This window comes from Anolis sagrei, chromosome 11 (genome assembly GCF_037176765.1).
Source record: "Anolis sagrei isolate rAnoSag1 chromosome 11, rAnoSag1.mat, whole genome shotgun sequence".
NCBI classification, from domain to species: domain Eukaryota; kingdom Metazoa; phylum Chordata; class Lepidosauria; order Squamata; family Dactyloidae; genus Anolis; species Anolis sagrei.
The window spans coordinates 34,579,341-34,606,704 of NC_090031.1; the positions used below are offsets into that span (position 1 = coordinate 34,579,341).

Genomic DNA, 27,364 nt, shown 5'->3' on the forward strand with positions numbered 1-27,364 from the left:
ATTTCATAATAGTGGCAATAATAATAATATATGATTAATAATAGTAATTTCATAATAGTGGCAATAATAGTAGTAATATATTTAAATAACAGTAATTTCATTATAGTGGCAATAATAATAATATATTATAATAATAATAATTTCATAATAGTGGCTATAATAATTATAATAATATATTATAATAGTAATTTCATAATAGTGGCAATAATAATATATTTTAATAATCATAATTTCATAATAGTGGCAATAATAATATATTTTAATAATCATAATTTCATAATAGTGGCAATAATAATATATTTTAATAATCATAATTTCATAATAGTGGCAATAATAATAATATATTTTAATAATAGTAATTTCATAATAGTGGCAATAATAATATATTATTATAATAATAGTAATTTCATAATAGTGACAATAATAATAATATATTTTAATAATAGTAACTTTGTAATAGTGGCAATAATAATAATATATTATTATTAATAATAGTAATTTCATAATAGTGGCAATAATAACATAATAATTATTATTTCATAATAGTGGCAATAATAATTATATATTTTAATAATAGTAATTTCATAATAGTGACAATAATAATAATATATTTTAATAATAGTAATTTCATAATAGTGGCAATAATAATAATAATATTGTATTTGCCTCCTTTGCTGCAGCGCCACACTACTGGCTCATGCTCGGCTTTTATGGATATTATAATAATAGTAATTTCATAGTACTGGTAATAATAATAATAATAATAATAATAATACAATCATTAATAATACTCCTAATAATAAATGTATTCCACACCTGTTGTCTTGAGATTCGAACCCAGGTCTCTTCCTCTCTTGACGCAGGACTCTCCGAGGGGAAGACTGACCATCCCATCGTCCCCGAGGTCCCAACGGTGGTCCCGACCCCGGAAGAGAGGGAGCGCGAGGAAGAACCCCCCTTTGCCACCACGGCGCCCACCTTGAAGCTCCTGGACCACCATCCACCGCTGGAGAACTTCCTCCACGGGGCCCTGCTCAAGAAGGACTACTTCCTGCCCGAGGGACTCCTCGAACCCGGGGCCGGAGACCCCAAGGTGGACCCCACCCAGGCCCAAGGCACCACTGACCGGCCGGCCAACTCTATGCGGCCGGAATATGGCCGGACGGAGACACCGGGACCTCTTGGCTTCTCGAATTCGGAATCAGGGACTCTGGTGGCCACCACCATCGCAGCCACTGTGCCGTCTCCAGGTGCGAAAAGCATTCAATTCTATTATTATTATTATTTATCATTATTTTTAATCATCATCATTATTTATTGAAGTCAATTGGCTTCAATTATATTATTATTATTATTTATATTTAATTATTTATTATCATCATTATTTATTGAAGTCAATTGGCTTCAATTATATTATTATTATTATTATTATTTATTAATTATCATCATTATTTATTGAAGTCATTTGGCTTCAATTATATTATTATTATTATTATTTATTAATCATCATCATTATTTATTGAAGTTATTGGCTTCAATTATATTATTATTATTATTTATTAATCATCATCATTATTTATTGAAGTCATTTGGCTTCAATTATATTATTATTATTATTATTATTTATCATTATTATTTTTAATTATCATTATCATTATTTATTGAAGTCTATTGGCTTCAATTATATTATTATTATTATTATTATTTATTAATTATCATCATTATTTATTGAAGTCATTTGGCTTCAATTATATTATTATTATTATTTATCATTATTATTATTAATCATCATCATTATTTATTGAAGTCATTTGGCTTCAATTAATTTATTATTATTATTATTATTATTATTTATTAATCATCATTATTTATTAAAGTCTATTGGCTTCAATTATATTATTATTATTATTTATCATTATTATTTTTAATTATCATTATCATTATTTATTGAAGTCTATTGGCTTCAATTATATTATTATTATTATTTATCACTATTATTATTATTATTCATTATTTATTGAAGTCAATTGGCTTCAATTATATTATTATTATTATTTATCACTATTATTATTATTATTATTCATTATTTATTGAAGTCAATTGGCTTCTAGGCTCCAAAGCAGAGTGGAGGGTGAGTCCTGGCTCCCCAAGACTGAGATAAGGAATTATATCCATTATTTGAAGGTCCAGAAGATGATGATGATGATGATGGTGAGGACATTGTATTGTTTTGATGGGAAACTATATCTCTCTGTCTGCAGGCGGTCCTTGCAGCTGGAACCTGACGGGCCCGAAAGGGTCCTTGGCCTCGCCACTGCCCTCCGGCCTGCCCTACAAGCCCGGCGTGACCTTGGAGTGCGCTTACTCCATCTCCGTCTACCCGGGATACGGGGTCGAGATCCGGGTAAGCCCTTAGCGCCGAGAGACGTAGTTTCCGATGGTAGTTTCCCCGGTCTGATGGATGGGAATTGCCTATTCCTTCCTTAGGTGGGTCACACTCTCTCAGCCTTAAAGATGACAACACAGAATAATAATGTATATATTATATTATATCCATTATATCCATTATTATATTGTTATAATATAATAATGTTTAGATTATATCCATTATATCCATTATTATATTATAATATACTAATGTTTACATTATATTACATACATTGTATACATTATTATATACATTATATCCATTATTATATTTTATACAATATCTCCATTATTATATTATTATAATATACTAATGTTTAGATTATATTACATACATTATATACATTATTGTATACATTATATCCATGTTTAGATTATATACATGATATCCATTATTATATTATAATATAATAATGTTTATATTACATACATTATATCCATTATTATATACATTATTATACTATATACATTATATACATTATTATATTAATATAATATAATAATGTTTAGATTATATCCATTATTATATTACATACATTACATACATTATTATATACATTATATACATTATAATATTATATACAGTATATCCATTATTATATTATTATAATATAATAATGTTTAGATTATATCCATTATATACATTATTATATAATATACTAATGTTTACATTATATTACATACATTATATACAATATTATATACATTATATACATTATTATATTATATACAGTATATCCATTATTGTATTTTATAATAATATTTAGATTATATCCATTATATCCATTATTATATTATAATATTATAATATACTAATGTTTACATTACATACATTATATACATTATTATATCCATTATATCCATTATTATATTATTATAATATACTAATGTTTAGATTATATCCATTATATCTATTATTATATTATAATATAATAATGTTTAGATTATATTACATATATTATATCCATTATTATATACATTATATATATTATTATATACATTATATACATTATTATATTATTATAATAATGTTTAGATTATATATATTATAACCATTATTATATACATTATATCCATTATTATATTATATGCATTATTTCCATTATTATATTATAATAATATAATAATGTTTCGATTATATACATTATATCCATTATTATATTATAATATACTAATGTTTAGATTATATTACATACATTATATCCATTATTATTATATCCATTACATCCATTATTATATTATATGCATTATATGCATTATTATATTATAATAATATAATAATGTTTATATTATACTACATACATTATATCCGTTATTATTATATCCATTATTTCCATTATTATTATATAATGTATACATTACATACATTATATACATTATTATATTATAATATACTGTTTACATTATATTATATACATTATATACATTATTATAACAATTATATCCATTATTATATTATTATAATAATATAATATAATAATGTTTAGATTATTTTACATACATTATATCCATTATTATATACATTATATACATTATTATATTATAACTTATATCCATTATTATATTATTATAATATAATAATGTTTGGATTACATACATTATATCCATTATTATATTATAATATGTTTATATTATTATATACATTATATCCATTATTATATTATAACCATTATATCAATTATTATATTATTATATACTATATTATATTATATACATTGTATATAATGTATATGTTTAGATTATATACATTATATCAATTATTATATTATAATATGCTACTGTTTATATTATATTATATACATTATATCCATTATTATATTATAATACTATAATAATGGATATAATGTATATAATATATACATTATTATTAATATCCTGTGTTGTGGTTGTTGTGAACCTAGATGGTGGGAACCGGATGTCGGAAACGAGGCTGAGAGAGTGCGACTCCCATATTGTCATATGGATCAAGCAGGGTTTCAATCCATCTCATTTCGGGCGCAATGAGCACCAGCCGCCGTTCGTCACCGTAATTACTGTAATTAATATGCAATCAGCGCCGTAATGAGCGGCGGCGGTTGCTCGTTCGTCATCATGAGCGATGTGTCTGGGAGAGAAACGGCTTCGGAAACTTGTATCGTGTCTCTGAGCATGTGCAGAGTGTAATCAGACCAATGGGGTTGGACTGAATGACCTCAAGGATGCCTCCTTCACCGTTCGTCACTGTAATTACTGTAATTAATATGCAATCAGCGTCGTAATGAGTGGCGGCGGTTGCTCGTTCGTCATCATGAGCGATGGGTCTGGGAGCGAAACTTGTATCGTGTCTCTGAGCATGTGCAGAGTGTAATCAGACCAATGGGGGTTGGACTGAATGATCTCAAGGATGCCTCCTTCACCGTTCGTCACTGTAATTACTGTAATTAATATGCAATCAGTGCCGTAATGAGCAGCGGCGGTTGCTCGTTCGTCATCATGAGCGATGGGTCTGGGAGCGAAACAGCTTCGGAAACTTGTGTCGTGTCTCTGAGCATGTGCAGAGTGTAATGAGGTTGGATTGCATGACCTCAAGGATGCCTCCTTCCCCATTAGGTGCAGAACATCAGCCTCTCGGAAGGCGAGACGGTCACCATAGAGACTTTGGGAGGAGTGGATCCCATCGCTCTGGCCAACGAGTCCTTCCTGATGCGGGGTCAAGTGATCCGGGGACCGACCAATCAGGCGCTGATCCGCTTCCAGAGTCCCTGGCCAGCCAATCCGGGAAGCTTCCACTTCCACTTCGAAGGTGAGCCCCATCTAGTGGCCGTGGAGGGGAGTGCGGCCCTTCTGCTTGACCTGAAATGACCTCCTGGGGGCACTCTTGCATAATAATTATAAATAATAATGTAAATAATATAATATTGTAGCTTATTATAATTAATAATATTATTATTCATATTTATTATTAAAATTTATTATATATGATAAATACAGTGTAATTATTAATAACACTAATCCTTATTTGTCTTAATTTGATATTTCAATATATCAGTATTACATATTATACATAATATATCAATATTCTATATCATATACAATATTATAATATAATATACTATACATAATAATTATATATATATATTCAATAGTTATATTATCACATTGTTTGTTTTTATTTGTCTTAATTTGCTTTCAATTCCTCTATTTCAATATCAATATTATATATCAATATTCTATATTATATACAATATTATAATATAATATAATATACATAATTATATATATATATATATTCAATAGTTATATTATCACATTATTTGTTTTTATTTGTCTTAATTTGCTTTCAATCCCTCTATTTCAATATCAATATTATATATTATACATTATATATCAATATTCTATATCATATACAATATTATAATATAATATAATATACATAATAATTATATATATATATATATATATATATATATATATATATATATTCAATAGTTATATTATCACATTAAGCTTGTTTTTATTTGTCCTAATTTGCTTTCTATCCCTCTATTTCAATATCAATATTATATATTATACAATATATATATATATATATATGCATACACGTATATATAATATTATCTTGATTTTATATATATATATTCTATATATATATATATATATATATATATTCGATCATTTTATTATCACTTTTAGTTTGTCTTTATTTCTATTAATACGCTTAATTTCAATCCCTCTATTTCAATACTAATATTATGGTATAATATTGAATGAATTGAATATTGAATATTATTATATTATATGAATATTATTATATGATTATATTGCATAGAATTAATAATAATAAATATAAATAATAATAGCAATATTATACAATAATAATATTGAAATTGAGGGGTTACAAGCAAATTAAGACAAAGACAATAATATTACATATAATTGATCAATAAAATATTATTATAATTTTATATGAATATTATTATATGATTATATTGCATAGAATTAATAATAATAATAAATATAAATAATAATAGCAATATTATACTACAATAATATTGAAATTGAGAGGTTACAAGCAAATTAAGACAAAAACAATAATATTACATATAATTGATCAATAATATTGCTCTTAATAATAATAAATATAAATAATAATAATAATAATATACAATAATAATATTGAAATATTTACAAGCAAACTAAGACAAAGCCAATAATATTACACATAATTGATCAATAATATTGCTTTTCCTTTATCTGATTTGTCCACTTGATCCACTCCATAATAACACTTCATTAAATTCTATACTTTCTCAACACCAATTGGTAGCTACATGGTAAGTAAGGGCATCCTGTCCGCTCCGGGTTTTAGTCCGAACTTTACACTTGTTCTCCATTCTTTGGAGGACTCCTGAAGTCCAAAATCAGGAGGAAAAAAAATAGTCAATGGATGCAAGTAAATTTACAGAATTGAGGCAAAGCAAGCAGAGGATATAAAGTTCGGACTAAAACCCGGGCCGAATTGTGAGCGCTGCCTAATGCTCGTCCAATACTTTACTGTCAAGGAGGACCACCCCCCCCCAGCTTGGGCAAGCCCCCCTATGCACATGCATAGGCAACATCTGGAGCCCAATTAGCTAATTGGGATCTTGCTAATTACCTCCGGCACTAATCGCCTGCGCCGCCAGGTTAAAGCGGGTGCCCACCGAAGAGGGGCCTTAATGGTGAGATAATTGGTCCCGGCAATTAAGGGAATTGGTGCGCGTCTCCGCATCCATGTGTTGTGTTATCAAGTTCGGTCTTTGAAGCATGGACCCATTTGAAAATGCATGAGAATGTGGGCAAACTACAACTCCCATCATCCCCTGTCATTGTCCAACCCTGCCAAATTTGGACCAGATGGGTCATATTGATTGATTGATTGATTGTGTTTTGTTGTCACGCTAACTTGGGTGCCCGGCGATGCCCAGGTTCGGTCTTTTAAGCATGGAGAATGTGGGCAAACTACAACTCCCATCATCCGCTATCATTGGTCAACACTGCCACATTTGGACCAGATGGGTCATATTGATTGATTGATTGATTGTGTTTTGTTGTCACGCTAACTTGGGTGCCCGGCGATGCCCAGGTTCGGTCTTTTAAGCATGGAGAATGTGGGCAAACTACAACTCCCATCATCTCCTGTCATTGTCCAACCCTGCCAAATTTAGACCAGATGGGTCATATTGATTGATTGTGTTTTGTTGTCACGCAAACTTAGGTGCCCGGCGATGCCCAGGTTCGGTCTTTTAAGCATGGAGAATGTGGGCAAACTACAACTCCCATCATCTCCTGTCATTGTCCAACCCTGCCAAATTTAGACCAGATGGGTCATATTGATTGATTGTGTTTTGTTGTCACGCAAACTTAGGTGCCCGGCGATGCCCAGGTTCGGTCTTTTAAGCATGGAGAATGTGGGCAAACTACAACTCCCATCATCCCCTATCATTGGTCAACACTGCCAAATTTGGACCAGATGGGTCATATTGATTGATTGATTGATTGATTGATTGTGTTTTGTTATCACGCTAACTTAGGTGCCCGCGATGCCCAGGTTCGGTCTTTTAAGCATGGAGAATGTGGGCAAACTACAACTCCCATCATCTCCTGTCATTGTCCAACACTGCCAAATTTGGACCAGATGGGTCATATTGATTGATTGATTGATTGATTGATTGTGTTTTGTTATCACGCTAACTTAGGTGCCCGGCGATGCCCAGGTTCGGTCTTTTAAGCATGGAGAATGTGGGCAAACTACAACTCCCATCATCTCCTGTCATTGTCCAACACTGTCAAATTTAGACCAGATGGGTCATATTGATTGATTGATTGATTGATTGATTGTGTTTTGTTATCACGCTAACTTAGGTGCCCGGCGATGCCCAGGTTCGGTCTTTTAAGCATGGAGAATGTGGGCAAACTACAACTCCCATCATCTCCTGTCATTGTCCAACCCTGCCAAATTTAGACCAGATGGGTCATATTGATTGATTGTGTTTTGTTGTCACGCAAACTTAGGTGCCCGGCGATGCCCAGGTTCGGTCTTTTAAGCATGGAGAATGTGGGCAAACTACAACTCCCATCATCCCCTATCATTGGTCAACACTGCCAAATTTGGACCAGATGGGTCATATTGATTGATTGATTGATTGATTGATTGTGTTTTGTTATCACGCTAACTTAGGTGCCCGCGATGCCCAGGTTCGGTCTTTTAAGCATGGAGAATGTGGGCAAACTACAACTCCCATCATCTCCTGTCATTGTCCAACACTGCCAAATTTGGACCAGATGGGTCATATTGATTGATTGATTGATTGATTGATTGTGTTTTGTTATCACGCTAACTTAGGTGCCCGGCGATGCCCAGGTTCGGTCTTTTAAGCATGGAGAATGTGGGCAAACTACAACTCCCATCATCTCCTGTCATTGTCCAACACTGCCAAATTTAGACCAGATGGGTCATATTGATTGATTGATTGATTGATTGATTGTGTTTTGTTATCACGCTAACTTAGGTGCCCGGCGATGCCCAGGTTCGGTCTTTTAAGCATGGAGAATGTGGGCAAACTACAACTCCCATCATCTCCTGTCATTGTCCAACACTGCCAAATTTGGACCAGATGGGTCATATTGATTGATTGATTGATTGATTGATTGTGTTTTGTTATCACGCTAACTTAGGTGCCCGGCGATGCCCAGGTTCGGTCTTTTAAGCATGGAGAATGTGGGCAAACTACAACTCCCATCATCCCCTGTCATTGTCCAACACTGCCAAATTTAGACCAGATGGGTCATATTGATTGATTGATTGTGTTTTGTTGTCACGCTAACTTAGGTGCCCGGCGATGCCCAGGTTCGGTCTTTTAAGCATGGAGAATGTGGGCAAACTACAACTCCCATCATCCCCTGTCATTGTCCAACACTGCCAAATTTAGACCAGATGGGTCATATTGATTGATTGATTGTGTTTTGTTGTCACGCTAACTTAGGTGCCCGGCGATGCCCAGGTTCGGTCTTTTAAGCATGGAGAATGTGGGCAAACTACAACTCCCATCATCTCCTGTCATTGTCCAACACTGCCAAATTTAGACCAGATGGGTCATATTGATTGATTGATTGTGTTTTGTTGTCACGCTAACTTAGGTGCCCGGCGATGCCCAGGTTCGGTCTTTTAAGCATGGAGAATGTGGGCAAACTACAACTCCCATCATCCCCTGTCATTGTCCAACACTGCCAAATTTGGACCAGATGGGTCATATTGATTGATTGATTGATTGATTGATCTCTCCCTGATTCTTCCATAGCCTACCTTCTGAGCTGCGCCTTCCCTTCCCGCCCGGCCTACGGAGACGTGGCGGTCACCAGCGTCCACCCCGGCGGCCACGCTTGTTTCTCCTGTGCCAACGGCTACCAACTGACCGGCCAGCGCTGCCTCACCTGCCTCAATGCCACCCACCCCTTTTGGGACGAACGGCTGCCGACTTGCGTGGGTGAGTTGCCTCTCCGCTCCGGGTTCTAGTCCGAACTTTGACAGCATTGGGTCTGAGAGAGAGACAGTATGGAGTCCAGGTATCTGGCCATACGATCACACAGAGACATGACCAACAACGTAGGCTCTGGGATGAATAGCTGCTGACTTGCGTGGGTGAGTTGCCTCTCCGCTCCGGGTTCTAGTCCGAACTTTGATGGCATTGGGTCTGCGAGAGAGACAGCATGGAGTCCACGTATCTGGCCATACGATCGCACAGAGCCATAGCCAACAGACTTGCGATCACTGGAGAAATCTGGTGGCAGGTTCACAACAACCACAACACAAAATAATAATAATAATAATAATAATAATAATAATAATGTATATATTATATTACATACATTACATTATTATATTATAATAATATAATCTAAACATTATTATTTATATTTATTATTATTTCTGACATGTAATATAATAAAGATAACATAATATATTATAATAAATATACATTATTGTATTATAATAATGTAATAATGTCTATTATATTATATACGCTGTATACATTATATTATAATATACTAATGATTAAATTATATTATTTTATATTCATTATTATATTAAAATAATATACTGATGATTATATTTTATATATATATCAATTATATATATTATTGTATTATAATATAATGTTTATATCATATTATATACATTATATACATTATTATATCATAATTTTATATTATACTATATACATTGTATATATTATTATATTATAATAATATACTAATTTTTATATTATATTACATACATTATATACATTATTATATTACAATAATATAATAATGTTTGTATTATATTACATACATTATATACATCATTATATTAAAATAATATAATGTTTGTATTATATTACATACATTATATACATTGTTATATTATAATAATATACTCATGTTTATATAATACTATATACATTATATATTATTATATTATAATAATAATATACTAATGCGTATATTATATTATATACATGATATACATTATAATAATATAATAATATAATGTTTGTGTTATATTACATACATTATGTGCATCATTGTATTATAATAATATACTCATGTTTATATTATATTACATACATTATATACATTATGGTATTATAATAATATAATGTTTAATTATTATATTACTTACATTATGTACATTATTGTAGTATAATAATATACTCATGTTTATATTATACTATGTACATTATATATATATTATAATAATATACTAATGCATATATTACATACATTATATACATTATTATATAATAATAAAATACTAATGTTTATATTATATTACATTATATATATTATTATATTATAATGTTTATATTATACTATATACATTATATATATAATATTATAATAATATACTAATGCGTATATTACATTACATACATTATATACATTATTATATTATAATAATATACTCATGTTTATATTATATTACATACATTATATATATCATTATATTATACTAGTGCATATATTATATTATATACATTATATACATTGGAGGAGAAATGCCAGGCATAAATAAAGATAACAACAACAACAACAGAGTAGATTCAGCATTGAGTTTTCATCTAAGGTGCTGGACACTTCGAAAATATCTTTTGGGAGCTCCGTCCAAGTTTGGACCGAAACCCAAACATTGGGTTTTAGTCCGAACTTTTAAGTATGCTGCCCAAAGTGATGGACTCTATTTGGGGTGAGTTTGAGTCCAAACTTTAATGAAATGCCTTTCAAGTTCGGACTGCTACCCGGAGCGGATTCAACGTCAGAGGTCCGGTTCAGGAGGCTGGTGGTCCCGATCTCCTCCCGGTGCCCCATTGACCGCTACTCTTTTGTCCTTCCGTGGCAGCGTCCTGTGGTGGCGTGGTCCGCAACGCCAGCACGGGCCGGATCGTGTCCCCAGGCTTCCCCGGCAACTACAGCAACAACCTGACTTGCCATTGGTTGCTGGAGGCTCCTCCGGGGCAGCGGCTGCACCTGCATTTCGAGAAAGTCTCCCTGGCCGAGGACGATGACCGGTGAGTTGAATGTCCAGGATCCGAACCCGATACTTTTGCACCGTCTCACATTATTTTTTGCACAAAATCGTGGGAAAACGTGGTTTTTTGCAGGCTGATCATCCGCAACGGGAACGACATCGAGGCCCCGCCGGTGTACGACTCCTACGAGGTCGAGTACCTCCCCATCGAGGGCCTGGTCAGCGCCGCTCGTGGGTTCTTCGTCGAACTGACCACCGACAGTAGTGGCGTGGCGGCCGGTGTGGCTCTGCGCTACGAGGGTGAGCCCCACAAAACGCCATGGCACGACCCCAAAAGGCTTTCCCCAATGCCACGTGTCCTATCTATAATCAGGGGGATGCTAATTCCACGGCTCCAACTCAGTCCCGTTGTGGAAATGTGGCCTGCCACGTGTCCTATATATAAACACGGGAATCCTAATTCCACGGCTCCGACTCGGTCCCGTTGTGGAAATGTGGCCTGCCACATGTCTTATATGTAACCAGGGAGATCCTAATTCCACGGCTCCGACTCGGCCCCGTTGTGGAAATACGGCCTGCCACGTGTCCTATATATAACCAGGGGGATCCTAATTCCACCGCTCCGACTCGGCCCAGTTGTGGAAATGTGACCTGCCACGTGTCCTATATATAACCAGGGGGATCCTAATTCCACGGCTCCGACTCGGCCCCGTTGTGGAAATGTGGCCTGGCACGTGTCCTATATATAACCAGGGGGATCCTAATTCCATGGCTCCGACTCAGCCCCGTTGTGGAAATGTGGCCTGCCACATGTCCTATATACAACCAGGGGGACCCTAATTCCACGGCTCCGACAGCCCCGTTGTGGAAATGTGGCCTGCCACGTGTTCTATATATAACCGGGGGATCCTAATTCCACGGCTCCGCCTCTCCCCCTTGTGGAAATGTGGCTGCCACGTGTACGATATATAACCAGGGGGATCCTAATTCCACGGCTCCGACTCGGCCCAGTTGTGGAAATGTGGCCTGCCACGTGTCCTATATATAACCAGGGGGATCCTAATTCCACGGCTCCGACTCGGCCCCATTGTGGAAATGTGGCCTCCCACGTGTCCTATATACAACCAGGGGGACCCTAATTCCACGGCTCCGACTCAGCCCCGTTGTGGAAATGTGGCCTGCCACATGTCCTATATATAACCAGGGGATCCTAATTCCACGGCTCTGACTCGGCCCCATTGTGGAAATGTGGCGTGCTACGTGTCCTATATATAACCAGGGGGATCCTAATTCCACAGCTCCGACTTGGCCCCATTGTGGAAATATGGCCTGCCACGTATCCTATATATAACCAGGGGGATCCTAATTCCACGGCTCCGACTCGGCCCAGTTGTGGAAATGTGGCCTGCCACGTGTCCTATATATAACCAGGGGGATCCTAATTCCACGGCTCCGACTCGGCCCCGTTGTGGAAATGTGGCTTGCCACGTGTCCTATATACAACCAGGGGGACCCTAATTCCACGGCTCCGACTCAGCCCCGTTGTGGAAATGTGGCCTGCCACGTGTTCTATATATAACCGGGGGATCCTAATTCCACGGCTCCGACTCGGCCCCGTTGTGGAAATGTGGCTTGCCACGTGTCCTATATACAACCAGGGGGACCCTAATTCCACGGCTCCGACTCAGCCCCGTTGTGGAAATGTGGCCTGCCACGTGTCCTATATATAACCAGGGGGATCCTAATTCCACGGCTCCGACTCGGCCCCGTTGTGGAAATGTGGCTTGCCACATGTCCTATATACAACCAGGGGGACCCTAATTCCACGGCTCCGACAGCCCCGTTGTGGAAATGTGGCCTGCCACGTGTTCTATATATAACCGGGGGATCCTAATTCCACGGCTCCGACTCGGCCCCGTTGTGGAAATGTGGCTTGCCACGTGTCCTATATACAACCAGGGGGACCCTAATTCCACGGCTCCGACTCAGCCCCGTTGTGGAAATGTGGCCTGCCACGTGTCCTATATATAACCAGGGGGATCCTAATTCCACGGCTCCGACTCGGCCCCGTTGTGGAAATGTGGCTTGCCACATGTCCTATATACAACCAGGGGGACCCTAATTCCACGGCTCCGACAGCCCCGTTGTGGAAATGTGGCCTGCCACGTGTTCTATATATAACCGGGGGATCCTAATTCCACGGCTCCGCCTCTCCCCCTTGTGGAAATGTGGCTGCCACGTGTACGATATATAACCAGGGGGATCCTAATTCCACGGCTCCGACTCGGCCCAGTTGTGGAAATGTGGCCTGCCACGTGTCCTATATATAACCAGGGGGATCCTAATTCCACGGCTCCGACTCGGCCCCATTGTGGAAATGTGGCCTCCCACGTGTCCTATATACAACCAGGGGGACCCTAATTCCACGGCTCCGACTCAGCCCCGTTGTGGAAATGTGGCCTGCCACATGTCCTATATATAACCAGGGGATCCTAATTCCACGGCTCTGACTCAGCCCCGTTGTGGAAATGTGGCCTGCCACATGTCCTATATACAACCAGGGGGACCCTAATTCCACGGCTCCGACTCAGCCCCGTTGTGGAAATGTGGCCTGCCACGTGTTCTATATATAACCGGGGGATCCTAATTACATGGCTCCGCCTCTCCCCATTGTGGAAATGTGGCTGCCACGTGTCCGATATATAACCAGGGGGATCCTAATTCCACGGCTCTGATTTGGCCCCGTTGTGGAAATGTGGCCTGCCACGTCTCCTATATATAACCACGGCTCCGACTGTGGCCTCCTCAACCGTGTCTCTCTCTGCTTAGCCTTCGAGCCAGGCCACTGCTACGAGCCCTTCGTCAAATACGGCAACTTCACGGCCAGCGACGCCTCCTACGCCGTGGGCACCACCGTGGAGTTCGCCTGTGAGGCTGGCTACACCCTGGAGCAAGGATCCGTCATCATCGAGTGCGTCGACCCCGAAAACCCCCAGTGGAACGAGACCGAGCCCGCCTGTAGAGGTGGGCCCAAGGGGCGGGGCGGGAGCCCTCATATTGCGCTATTATTATTATTATTATTATTTTGATAGAACCTGAGCATGAGCCAGTTGTGTGGCACTGCAGCAAAAGTGGCAAATCCTATTATTATTATTATTATTATTATTATTATTATTTAGACAGAAGCTGAGTATAACTGTATTGTTATATTATTATTATTATTATTATTATTATTTGATAGAAGCTGAGCATGAGGCAGTAATGTGGCACTGCACAATGAAGGCAAATCCTATTATTATTATTATTATTATTATTATTTAGACAGAAGCTGAGTATAACTGTATTGTTATATTATTATTATTATTATTATTATTATTTAGACAGAAGCTGAGTATAACTGTATTGTTATATTATTATTATTATTATTATTATTATTTGATAGAAGCTGAGCATGAGGCAGTAATGTGGCACTGCACAATGAAGGCAAATCCTATTATTATTATTATTATTATTATTATTTAGACAGAAGCTGAGTATAACTGTATTGTTATATTATTATTATTATTATTATTATTATTATTATTATTATTATTATTTGATAGAAGCTGAGCATGAGGCAGTAATGTGGCACTGCACAATGAAGGCAAATCCTATTATTATTATTATTATTATATTGATGCAAACTGAGCATGAGCCAATAGTGTGCCACCGCAGGAAAAGCAGCCGATTATTATTATTATTATTATTATTATTATATTGACAGAAGCTGAGGTTAACTATATTGTTATACTATTGTTGTTGTTATTTTGATAGAAGCTGAGTATGAGCCAGTAGTATTGCACCACACAATGATGGGAAATCCTATTATTATTATTATTATTATTATTATTATTATTATTATTATTAATATAAATAGAAGTTGAACATGAGCCAGAAGTGTGGCGCTGCAACAATGAAGGCAAATACTATTATTATTATTATTATTATATTGATGCAAGCTGAGCATGAGCCACTTGTGTAGCATTACAGCAAAAGAGGCAAATCCTATTATTATTATTATTATTATTATTATATTGACAGAAGCTGAGTATAACTGTATTGTTATATTATTATTATTATTATTATTATTATATTGATGCAAGCTGAGCATGAGCCATTATTGTTATTGTTGTTATTATTATTATTATTATTTTGACAGAAGCTGAGTATAACTGTATTGTTATATTATTATTATTATTATTATTATTATTATTATTATTATTATATTGATACAAGCTGAGCATGAACCGGTAGTGCGGCGCTGCAGCAAAAGCAGCCAAATACAAACATTATTATTATTATTATTATTATTATTATTATTTTTTAGATAGAAGCTGAGCATGAGCCGGTAGTGTGGTGGTACAGCAAAGAAGGCAAATACTATTATTATTATTATTATTATTATTATTATTATTATTATATTGGTTTGAGTATGCTACTGCAGCAGTCCTTTCTGGGGAGAAAGGCAGGCTGCAAATGCAGCTAAGTTGGGACTAAAACCCAGTGCGGTGTTCCTTCTCTCTTGACAGCGGTGTGCAGCGGGGAGATCACGGACGCGTCGGGCGTGGTCCTGTCCCCGAACTGGCCGGAGCCCTACGGCAAGGGCCAGGACTGCATCTGGGGGCTCCACGTCGAGGAGGACAAGCGCATCATGCTGGACGTCCAAGTGTGAGTGGGGCACTCCTTGGGGACTATGGAGGGAGGGAAGGAAGGAAGGAAGGAAGGAAGGAAGGAAGGAAAGAAGAGGAGGAGGAAGGAAAAGAACAGAAGAACAGAAGAAAGGAAGATTGGAAGGAAGGAAGGAAGGAAGGAAGGAAGGAAGGAAGGAAGGAAGGAAGGAAAAAGAGAGGAAAGGGGGGAGAGAGGGAAGGAAGGAAAGGAGAGGAAAAGAAGGAAGAGAGGGAAGGAGGAAGGGAAGGATGGATGGAGAGAGAGGGAAGGAAGGAAGGAAAGAAGGAAGGAAGGAAGAAGGGATGGAGGAAGACTGGAAGGGAGGGAGGGAGTGAAGGAGAAAGGAAAATAAGAAAGAAAGGTAAAAAAGAAAGAAGGGGAGTGAGAGAGGAAGAATGAAAGGAAAGGAAAGGAAGAAAGGAAAAGAAAGAAGGAAAGATAAAAACAAAGAAAAAGATAGAAAGAAAAGGAAGGAAGGAAGGAAGGAAGGATGAAATGAAAGAAGGAAGGAAGGAAGGAAGGATAAAAATGGAAGGAAGAAGGGAAGGAAGAATGAAAGGAAAGGAAGGAAAGAGAGGAAAAGAAAGAACGAAGAAAGGATAAAAAAGAAAGAAAGGAAGGAAAGAAGAGAGAAAGAAGGGAAGGGAGGAAGAAGGGAAGGAAAGGAAGAAAGATAGAAAGAAAGAAAGAAAGAAAGAAAGAAAGAAGGAAGGAAGGAAGGAAGGAAGGAAGGAAGGAAGGAGAGATAAAAAGAAAGAAAAAGATAGAAAGAAAGGAAAGGAAAGGAAGGAAGGAAGGAGGGAAGGAAGAATGAAAGGAAAGGAAAGAAAGGAAAAGAAAAGAAGGAAGGAAGGAAAAAGGAAGGAAGGAAGAAGGGAAAGGAGGAAGAATGAAAGAAAAGGAAAGAAAGAAAAGGTAAGGAATGAGGGAAGAAAGAAAGAAAGAAAGAAAGGAAGGAAGGAAGGAAGGAAGGAAGGATAAAAAAGGAAGGAAGGAAGGAAGGAAGAGAGAGAGAGAGAAAGAAGGGAAGGGAGGAAGAAGGAAAGGAAAGGAAGGGAAGGGAAGGAAGGAAAGATAAGAAAGAAAGAAAGAAAGAAAGAAAGAAAGAAAGAAAGAAAGAAAGAAAGGCAGGCAAGCAGGAAGGAAGGAAGGAAGGAAGGAAGGAGAGAAGGAAAGAACCCAGAACGCATGGGACTGTGGCTCGGAGCCCACTGGGTGCCTTTAGGGGAGCCTCACTCTCTCAGCCTCGGAGGAGAGAAAGGCCCTTCCCCTTGGGATCCATCTTGACCAGAAAGCTCTGGGCAAGGGACATCCTGAGCCCGGAGGGCCCACAAGACCCACAATCCCCATTCCCCACGAGGAATGACCTCTCTCCTTGTGGGGCTTGTTTCTTCATTGTCCACCTGGTGCTGTCCTTGCAGCCTGCGCTTGGGCCAGGGGGACGTGCTGACCTTCTACGACGGGGACGACCTGACGGCACACATCCTGGGCCAGTTCTCGGGTCCACGCCGGCGCTTCCGCCTCTTCACCTCCATGGCCGACGTCACCGTCCAGTTCCAGTCGGACCCCGGGAGCAGCGGACTGGGCTACCAGCACGGCTTCGTCATCCACTTTGCCGGTGAGTGCCCACCCTGGGGGAAGCCTGGGACGCGGCCCAAAACGTGGCCAAAAGTGGGACGTGGCCCGAAATGTGGCCAAAAGTGGGACATGGTCCGAAACGTGGCCAAAAGAGGGACGCGGCCCAAAACGTGGCCAAAAGTGGGACGTTGCCTGAAATGTGGCCAAAAATGGGACACGGCCCGAAACGTGGCCAAATGAGGGACGTGGCCCGAAACGTGGCCAAAAGAGGGACGTGGCCCGAAACGTGGCCAAAAGAGGGACGTGGCCCAAAACGTGGCCAAAAGTGGGACGCGGCCCGAAACGTGGCCAAAAGTGGGACGCGGCCCGAAACGTGGCCAAAAGTGGGACGTGGCCCGAAACGTGGCCAAACGGTTCTTTCTGTTGCAGAGGTGCCCCGCAACGACACCTGCCCGGAGCTCCCCGAAATCCCCAACGGCTGGAAGACGTCCTCGCACCCGGAGCTGGTCCACGGCACGGTGGTCACCTACCACTGCTACCCGGGCTACGAGCTGGTGGGCACCGAGCTGCTGATGTGCCACTGGGACCTGGTCTGGAGCGGAGACCTGCCCTCCTGCCAGAGAGGTAGGTGGCACACCTGGCTGGGATGGGCTCCACGATGTCTACCTGCCACACCTGTCACAGCATGGAGATCCCTCTCCAAATCTGGACCACGGGCTCCCCCTGCTGGCCACAGGGAATCCTGCATGCTGGGTGTTGTGGACTCCAACTCCCACCATTCCTAACAGCCTTTCCTTGCAGTGACCGCTTGCCACGATCCGGGAGAGGTGGAGCACAGCCGGCGCGTGGTCTCCCAGGAGGGCTTCCCCGTGGGCGCCACCGTCCACTTCCTCTGCGACAAGGGATACGTCCTGGCCGGGAGCCCCGAGGTCGCCTGCCACGACCGCCAGGCTGGTGGACCCAAGTGGAGTGACCGCCTGCCCAAGTGCATCCGTAAGCCCCACCACAAGGCCCAAGGGGCACCCCAGGGGGCATCTAGTCCAGCCCCCCTTTCAACAGGTGGATAGTCCACACCTGCCCAGCCTCCGGTCAGAAAACTCCAGAGATGGAGGCGCCACTGGACTCACAAGAGGTGAAAGGGAACCCCGGAGGGCATCTAGTCCAACCCCCTTTGGACAGGCAGAAAGTCCAAGCTCTTCTGAGAGATGACCATTCAACCTCAGGTCAGAAAACTCCAAAGATGGAGGCTCCACTGGTCTATCTCTGGAGGTTAGAAGCCTCCAGAGATAGAATTTCCATTGGACTCCTAAGCAGTCTATAACTCACTAGAGTTGAAAGGGACCCACAAAGGGCATCTAGACCAAACCCCTTTGGACAGGTGGATAGTCCAAGCCCTCCTGAGAGATGACCATCCAGCCTCCATTCAGTAAACTCCAGAGGAGGAGGCTCCTTGGACTCCTAAGCAGTCCATATCTCACTAGAGTTGGAAGGGACCCCCAGAGGGTATCTAGTCCAACTCCCCTTGGACAGGCAGAAAGTCCACGCTCTCCTGAGAGATGGACTCCTAGGGGGTCTAATCCTCACTAGACTTGGAAGGGACCCCAGAGGGCATCTAGACCAACCCTGTTTGGGCAGGCAGATAATCCAAGCCCTCCTGACAGATGACCATCCTGCCTTAGGTCAGAAAACTCCAGAGATGGAGGCACCATTGGACACTAAATTTGAAAGGGACCCCTGAGGGCATCTAGTCTAACCCCCTTTGGACAGGCAGAAAGTCCATGTTCACCTGAGAGATGGACTTCCAGTGGGTCTAATACTCACTAGAGGTGGAAGGGACCCCCAGAGGGCATCTAGACCAACCCCCTTTGGACAGGCAGAAAGTCCAAGGCCTCCTGAGAGATGACCGTCCAGCCTCAGGTCAGAAAACTCCAGAGATGGAGGCTCCATTGGACTCCTAAGCAGTCTATATCTCACTAGAGCTGGAAGGGACCCCCAGAGGGCATCTAGTCCAACCTCTTTTGGACAGGGGGATAGTCCAAGCCCTCCTGAGAGATGACCATCCAGCCTCAGGTCAGAAAACTCCAGAGATAGAGGTTCCATTGGACTCCCAGGTAGTCTATACCTCACTAGAGCTGAAAGGGAGCCCCAGAGAGCATCTAGTCCAACCCTCTTTGGGTGGGCAGGAAATCACTATCAAAGCCCTCCTGACAGATGGCCATTCAGCCGCAGTTCAGAAACCTCCCAGGGGGGGTCTATACTTCACTTGAGTTGGAAGGGACCCACATATATGCATGTATGTATATATGTATGTATGTATAGTATGAGACTCTTATAAGGGGTTGATTTTACTTCCAATTTGATACCAAGACTGAATTGCCATGCCATGAAAGGAAAGCATTTCACCAACATGAAAAGTTTGCAAAGTTCTGCTCTGTAGGCTTCACGGTTGGACTGGATGGCCTTTTGGGGGTCCCTGGTTCCTCCTCTGCCATTCCGTTTCCCCATCTGTTCTTGAAGCGTCCCGGCTCCTCTCGCCCCCTTCGTCCTCAGCCGGCTTCAATGCCTGCAAAAGGGAGCCAACACCAACCCGGCTTGTCTTTCTTCCAGCCGAGGTCTACGAACCCTGCCACAACCCCGGGGTCCCCGATCACGGGATGCAGACCCCCGAGAAGCGGGTCTTCCAGGCCGGGGCTTCGCTGCGCTTCTCCTGCGCCACCGGGTACGTCCTTTTGGGCAGCGCCAGCCTCCGCTGTGTCCCGGGTCACCCTTCCCAATGGAGCGGGTCCCCGCCCATCTGCAAAGCCGGTGAGTCGTATTCAGATAGATCAATATATAGATCCTATATATCAATCGATTGAGTGATTGATCTTTCCTTTGTTGTCATTATTTGGATTCCAACAACGATGCATATTGTTGTTCTTTCTCAGCTTCTTACGATGAGTTCTACACCAATCGCAACTTGGACGGTAAGACAGAAATAAAGGGGATTTTGGGGCTTGTGATCCCAAATAAAAAGGATTCTGGGGCTTGTGATCCCAAATAATGGGGATTCTGGGGCTTGTGATCCCAAATAAAGGGGATTCTGGGGCTTGTAATCCCAAATAAAAAGGATTCTGGGGCTTGTGATCCCAAATAATGGGGATTCTGGGGCTTGTGATCCCAAATAAAGGGGATTCTGGGGCTTGTAATCCCAAATAAAAAGGATTCTGGGGCTTGTGATCCCAAATAATGGGGATTCTGGGGCTTGTGATCCCAAATAACGGGGATTTTGGGGCTTGTGATCACAAATAAGGGAGATTCTGGGGCTTGTGATCCCAAATAAAAAGGATTCTGGGGCTTGTGATCCGAAATAAAGGGGATTCTGGGGCTTGTGATCTCAAATAATGGGGATTCTGATCCTAAATAAGGGGGATTCTGGGGCTTGTGATCGCAAATAAGGGGGTTCTGGGGCTTGTGATCCCAAATAAGGGGATTCTGGGGTTTGTAATCCCAAATAAGGAGGATTCTGGGGCTTCTGATCCGAAATAAGGGGGGAATCTGGGGCTTATGATCCCAAATAAGGGGGATTCTGGGGCTTGTGATCCCAAATAAGGGGATTCCGGGGCTTGTGATCCCAAATAAAAGGGATTCTGGGGCTTGTGATCCCAAATAAGGAGGATTCTGGGGTTTGTGATCACAAATACAGGGGATTCTGGGGTTTGTGATATCAAATAAGAGGGGATTCTGGGGCTTGTGATCCCAAATAAAAAGGATTCTGGGGCTTGTAATCCCAAATAAAGGGATTCTGGGGCTTGTAATCCCAAATAAGGGGGATTCTGGGGCTTGTGATCCCAAATAAAGGGATTCTGGGGCTTGTGATCCCAAATAAAGGGATTCTGGGGCTTGTAATCCCAAATAAAGGGATTCTGGGGCTTGTAATCCCAAATAAGGGGGATTCTGGGGCTTGTGATCCCAAATAAGGGGGATTCTGGGGCTTGTGATCCCAAATAAGTGGGATTCTGGGGCTTGTAATCCCAAATAAAGGGATTCTGGGGCTTGTAATCCCAAATAAGGGGGATTCTGGGGCTTGTAATCCCAAATAAGGGGGATTCTGGGGCTTGTGATCCCAAATAAAGGGATTCTGGGGCTTGTAATCCCAAATAAAGGGATTCTGGGGCTTGTAATCCCAAATAAGGGGGATTCTGGGGCTTGTGATCCCAAATAAAGGGGTTCTGGGGCTTGTGATCCCAAATAAGTGGGATTCTGGGGCTTGTAATCCCAAATAAGGGCGATTTTGGGGCTTGTGATCCCAAATAAGGGGGAATTCTTCGGTTTGTAAGCCCAAATAAGGAGGATTCTGGGGCTTGGGATCCCAAATAAGGGGAATTCTGGGGCTTGTGATCCCAAATAAGGGGGATTCTGGCACTTGTGATCTCAAATAAGGGGATTCTGGCACTTGTGATCCCAAATAAGGGGAATTCTGGGGCTTGTGATCCCAAATAAGGGGGATTCTGGCACTTGTGATCTCAAATAAGGGGATTCTGGGGCTTGTGATCCCAAATAAGGGGGATTCTGGGGCTTGTAATCCCAAATAAAGGGGATTCTGGGGCTTGTGATCCCAAATAAGGAGATTTTGGGGCTTGTGATCCCAAATAAGGGGATTCTGGGGTTTGTGATCCCAAATAAGGGGGATTCTGGGGCTTGTGATCCCTAATAAAGGAGATTCTGGGGTTTGTGATACAAAATAATGGGGATTCCGGGGTTTTTGACCCCAAATAAGGGGGATTCTGGGGCTTGTGATCCATAATAAAGGGGGATTCTGGGCTTGTATTCCCAAATAAGGGGGGTTCTGGGGCTTGTGATCCCAAATAAGGGGGGATTCTGGGGCTTGTGATCTTAAATAAGGGGGATTCTGGGGCTTGTGATGCCAAATAAAGGTGATTCCGGGGCTTGTGATCCCAAATAAGGGGGATTCTGGGGCTTGTGATTCCAAATAAGGGGGGATTCTGGGGCTTGTGATCCCAAATAAGGGGATTCTGGGGCTTGTGATCCCAAATAAGGGGGATTCTGGGGCTTGTGATCCCAAATAAAGGGGGATTCTGGGGCTTGTGATCCCAAATAAGGGGGATTCTGGGGCTTGTGATCCCAAATAAGGGGATTCTGGGGCTTGTGATCCCAAATAGGGGGGATTCTGGGGCTTGTGATCCCAAATAAAGGGGGATTCTGGGGCTTGTGATCCCAAATAAGGGGGATTCTGGGGCTTGTGATCCCAAATAAGGGGGATTCTGGGGCTTGTGATCCCAAATAAGGGGGATTCTGGGGCTTGTGATCCCAAATAGGGGGGATTCTGGGGCTTGTGATCCCAAATAAGGGGATTCTGGGGCTTGTAATCCCGAACATTTGGTCCCATTTCTGACCCCGTGCTTTCTTTTCCCTGGTCAAGCGGTGGCCAAAGTGGCGCCGGCCGAGGACCCCCTCCACGGCTCCAGTATGGCCTTCGCCATCTTCCTCCCCGTGGCTGCCGTGGCCCTCCTCTTGGGCGCCGTGTACCTCTTCATCTCCAGGTAAGGCTCCCTTGGCGAAAAGAAAGGGAATCGGACGCGGCCTTATTGGTGGTGACCCCCAATTGCGAGTCCCAATTGGTCGGTTTTCCTCCACAGGCACCAAGGCAAGCCCTCTCTGTCCTTGCCGCGGTCGGAGTCGCCCCCCTACGACCACATTGCCGTGGATTCGGCCTTCGACAACCCCACCTACGAGACCGGAGTAAGTGCCAAACCCCTTCCCATATTAGGGAGGGACCCCCAAAGGCCATCTAGTCCACCCTTCCCATGTTAAGGAAGGACCGTAATGATGGAAGGGACCCCCAAAGGCCATCTAGTCCACCCTCTCCATATTAGGGAAGGGTCCTAGTGATGGAAGGGACCCCCGAAGGTCATCTAGTCCACCCTTCTCATATCAAGGAAGGACTCTAGTGATGGAAGGGAACCCCAAAGGCCATCTAGTCCACCCTACCCATATTAAGGAAGGACCCTAGAGATGGAAGGGACCCCCAAAGGCCATCTAGTCCACCCTTCCCATATTAAGGAAGGACCCCCAAAGGCCATCTAGCCCACCCTTCCCATATTAAGGAAGGACCCCCAAAGGCCATCTAGCCCACCCTTCCCATATTAAGGAAGGACCCCCAAAGGCCATCCAGTCCACCCTTCCCGTATTAAGGAAGGACCGTAATGATGGAAGGGATCCCCAAAGGCCATCCAGTCCACCCTTCCCATATTAAGGAAGGACCCTAGAGATGGAAGGGACCCCCAAAGGCCATCTAGTCCTCCCTCCCCATATCAAGGAAGGACCCTAGAGATGGAAGGAACCCTCAAAGGCTATCTAGTCCACCCTCCCCATATCAAGGAAGGACCCTAGCGATGGAAGGGACCCCCAAAGGCCATCTAGTCCACCCTTCCCATATCAAGGAAGGACCCTAGCGATGGAAGGGACCCCCAAAGGTCATCTAGTCCACCCTTCTTATATCAAGGAAGGACTCTAGTGATGGAAGGGACCCCCAAAGGCCATCCAGCCCCACCTAGGGAGTGGGGAGGGGGTTATGGTCCCCGAAAAGCGCCCCGCCCAACCCTCTGCAGGCTTTTTTCTCTGCAGGACCTGCGGGAGTATGAAGTCTCCATTTAGGGCAGACTGGCCCTCGAAGGAGCCGGAAGGGAGACCTCCGGAGCCCCAAACTGACCGACTGGCTGGACCATGGCAAAGCGGACTTGTACATAGCCCCCACCCCGCCCCTCCCGCCCTCAAGATCTGGAGCCAGAAGAGGACTCTCGAACCTGGGACTCGTCGTCGCCTTGCAATCCACTGCCCCCCCCAAAAAAAGTTTCAAATGTGGGTCCCGAAAACCATATTATGGAAGGACCCCCCTATAGTTACCCATTCAAACCGCCCGACGCCATGTTTTTTTTTTCCTTTTGTACATCAAGTTCAATTTAAGAGCCGTTAAATGGATGCAGAGCAGAGTGGAGGGTGAGTCCTGGCTCCCAGATTGGAAAATGGGGGGAAATGGGGCCATGGAAAGTCTTGGCTCGAGAAATCAATGGGGGAACTTCATCTCCCCGCCCCCTTTTTTTTAGAAAGACACTATAATTCTCTGTTTTAGTCCAGTCCAGCAAGACCTCAACTCATTTGACTCCTGTCTCTCCAAAAGCTTTGCAAAATATCGCCATTTCCCTTCAAACCTTGGTGACCAGGTCTGTTGGGAGTTGTAGTTCAACGCAAAATGGACGTGGGTCTTGAGGGAACTACAACTCCCATCTGCCCTGGTTAACATAGCACTTGGGGACTTGACTACAGGTCTGGTGGGAGTTGTAGTTCAACCCAAAATGTACATGGGTCTTGAGGGAACTACAACTCCCATCTGCCCTGGTTAACATAGCACTTGGGGACCTGACTACAGGTCTGGTGGGAGTTGTAGTTCAACACAAAATGTATGTGGCTCTTGAGGGAACTACAACTCCCACCAGACCTGTAGTCAGGTCCCCAAGCGCTATGTTGACCGGGGCAGTTGGGAGTCCAAAATGTATGTGGCTCTTGAGGGAACTACAACTCCCAGCTGCCCTGGTCAACATAGCGCTTGGGGACCTGACTACAGGTCTTGTGGGAGTTGTAGTTCAACCCAAAATATATGTGTGTCTTGAGGGAACTACAACACAACATAGTGCTTGGGGACCTGACTACAGATCTGGTGGGAGTTGTAGTTCAACCGAAATGTACATGGGTCTTGTGGGAACTACAACTCTCAACTGCCCTGGTCAACATAGTGTTTGGGGACCTCACTACAGGTCTGGTGGGAGTTGTAGTTCAATGCAAAATGTATGTGGCTTTTGAGGGAACTACGACTCCCAGTCGACCTGACTACAGGTCTGGTGGGAGTTGTAGTTCAACCCAAAATGTACGTGGCTCCTGAGGGAACTACAACTCCCAGCGCTGGGATCTCCAGCTGTCGTGGGAACTTCAACTCCCAGGGGAGGAATGATGGGTGTTGCAGTCCACCAATCCTCAGGATCCGTTGAATGCAAATCGATCCTTCCCAAACGGCGGAGTCGATGCGGCGGAAGGCGAAAGGAGAAGCCGGGACCTTCTAAGAAGCCATTGTGACGCAAGAAGCCCCTTCCTCGGAGGCGTCCCCTTGGCTCCCTTCTCTATGAGAAGCGGGGCTTGCTTTTTTGGGGAGGGGTCCTCAATGTCTCCTTCTTGCGGGGGGGGGGGGCTTTTTAAACCTGTAGAGTTATGTAACATAGTGTTTTCGAGGAATTCGAATCCGGGACCTGTCCGAAGCGGCAAGGGTTGGGGTGGGAGCCGGCCTTTTGGATCGTTTCATGAATAAAGCAGTGTTTTAGAAGACCCCCTCGCTCGCCTGTCGTTCTTTCCCTTCCCCTCGAGGCTGAGATGATGTGACTCCTGAAGGTCGCCCAAGGAGTCCAAGCCAGGCCACATCATGACGTCCCATCTTCCACTGCTCTCTGGTCTGCAGAATGGGATTTGTTGTACTGCTCTACACGGCAGGGTTGGCATGTCCGTCCCTCCACCTGGAATACCAATGGGTTTGAAAACAAAGGGTTGGTGTTGGTTGGCCCTGACCTGTAGGAAGATCGGAAAATTTATTATTATTGCTGGTACTATTATATTCTAATATTTTATTTATATTGTTTTATTATTCTATATAATTACACTGTATGATATTTTATATTTTTTATTATTATCCTAAATATTTATATAACATTTTATATTAATTTATTATTATTCTATGGGATTACATTTTATATTATTTTATGGCTGTTACTATTATATTCTAATATTTTATTTATATTGTTTTATTATTCTATATAATTACATTATATTATATTTTATATTATTTTATTGTTATCGTACTTAATTATATAATATTTTATATTAATTTATTATTGTTCTATGGACGTATACGTTATATTATTATGCTATATAATTATATTATATATTTTATATTATATTATATATTTTATGTTATATTATTTTATATCATTTTATTATTGTTATCCTAAATAATTATATAACATTTTATATTAATTTATTATTATTCTATGGGATTATATTTTATATTATTTTTCT

At 41.5% G+C, this 27,364-nt stretch overlaps 1 protein-coding gene across 2 annotated transcripts in view; it reads left to right on the forward strand.

Annotated features, from left to right (window-relative positions):
• Positions 1-25,858, forward strand: part of SEZ6 (seizure related 6 homolog) — a 66,797-nt gene extending 40,939 nt beyond the window's left edge. Inside the window, exons 2-17 of one of the 2 annotated variants that reach the window (XM_060756679.2) lie at positions 864-1,250; positions 2,262-2,404; positions 5,017-5,209; positions 9,747-9,932; positions 11,828-11,996; positions 12,090-12,256; positions 14,786-14,980; positions 16,525-16,663; positions 18,088-18,284; positions 18,674-18,868; positions 19,046-19,237; positions 20,852-21,049; positions 21,172-21,210; positions 23,667-23,787; positions 23,884-23,986; positions 24,856-25,858. In XM_060756679.2, the coding sequence (XP_060612662.2) occupies positions 864-1,250; positions 2,262-2,404; positions 5,017-5,209; positions 9,747-9,932; positions 11,828-11,996; positions 12,090-12,256; positions 14,786-14,980; positions 16,525-16,663; positions 18,088-18,284; positions 18,674-18,868; positions 19,046-19,237; positions 20,852-21,049; positions 21,172-21,210; positions 23,667-23,787; positions 23,884-23,986; positions 24,856-24,888 (2,657 nt within the window). In that variant the 3' untranslated portion in view covers positions 24,889-25,858. The remainder of the gene's footprint in view (positions 1-863; positions 1,251-2,261; positions 2,405-5,016; positions 5,210-9,746; positions 9,933-11,827; positions 11,997-12,089; positions 12,257-14,785; positions 14,981-16,524; positions 16,664-18,087; positions 18,285-18,673; positions 18,869-19,045; positions 19,238-20,851; positions 21,050-21,171; positions 21,211-23,666; positions 23,788-23,883; positions 23,987-24,855) is intronic. The other variant, XM_060756680.2, reaches the window with a different exon arrangement.
• The last annotated feature ends 1,506 nt before the right edge of the window (positions 25,859-27,364 follow it).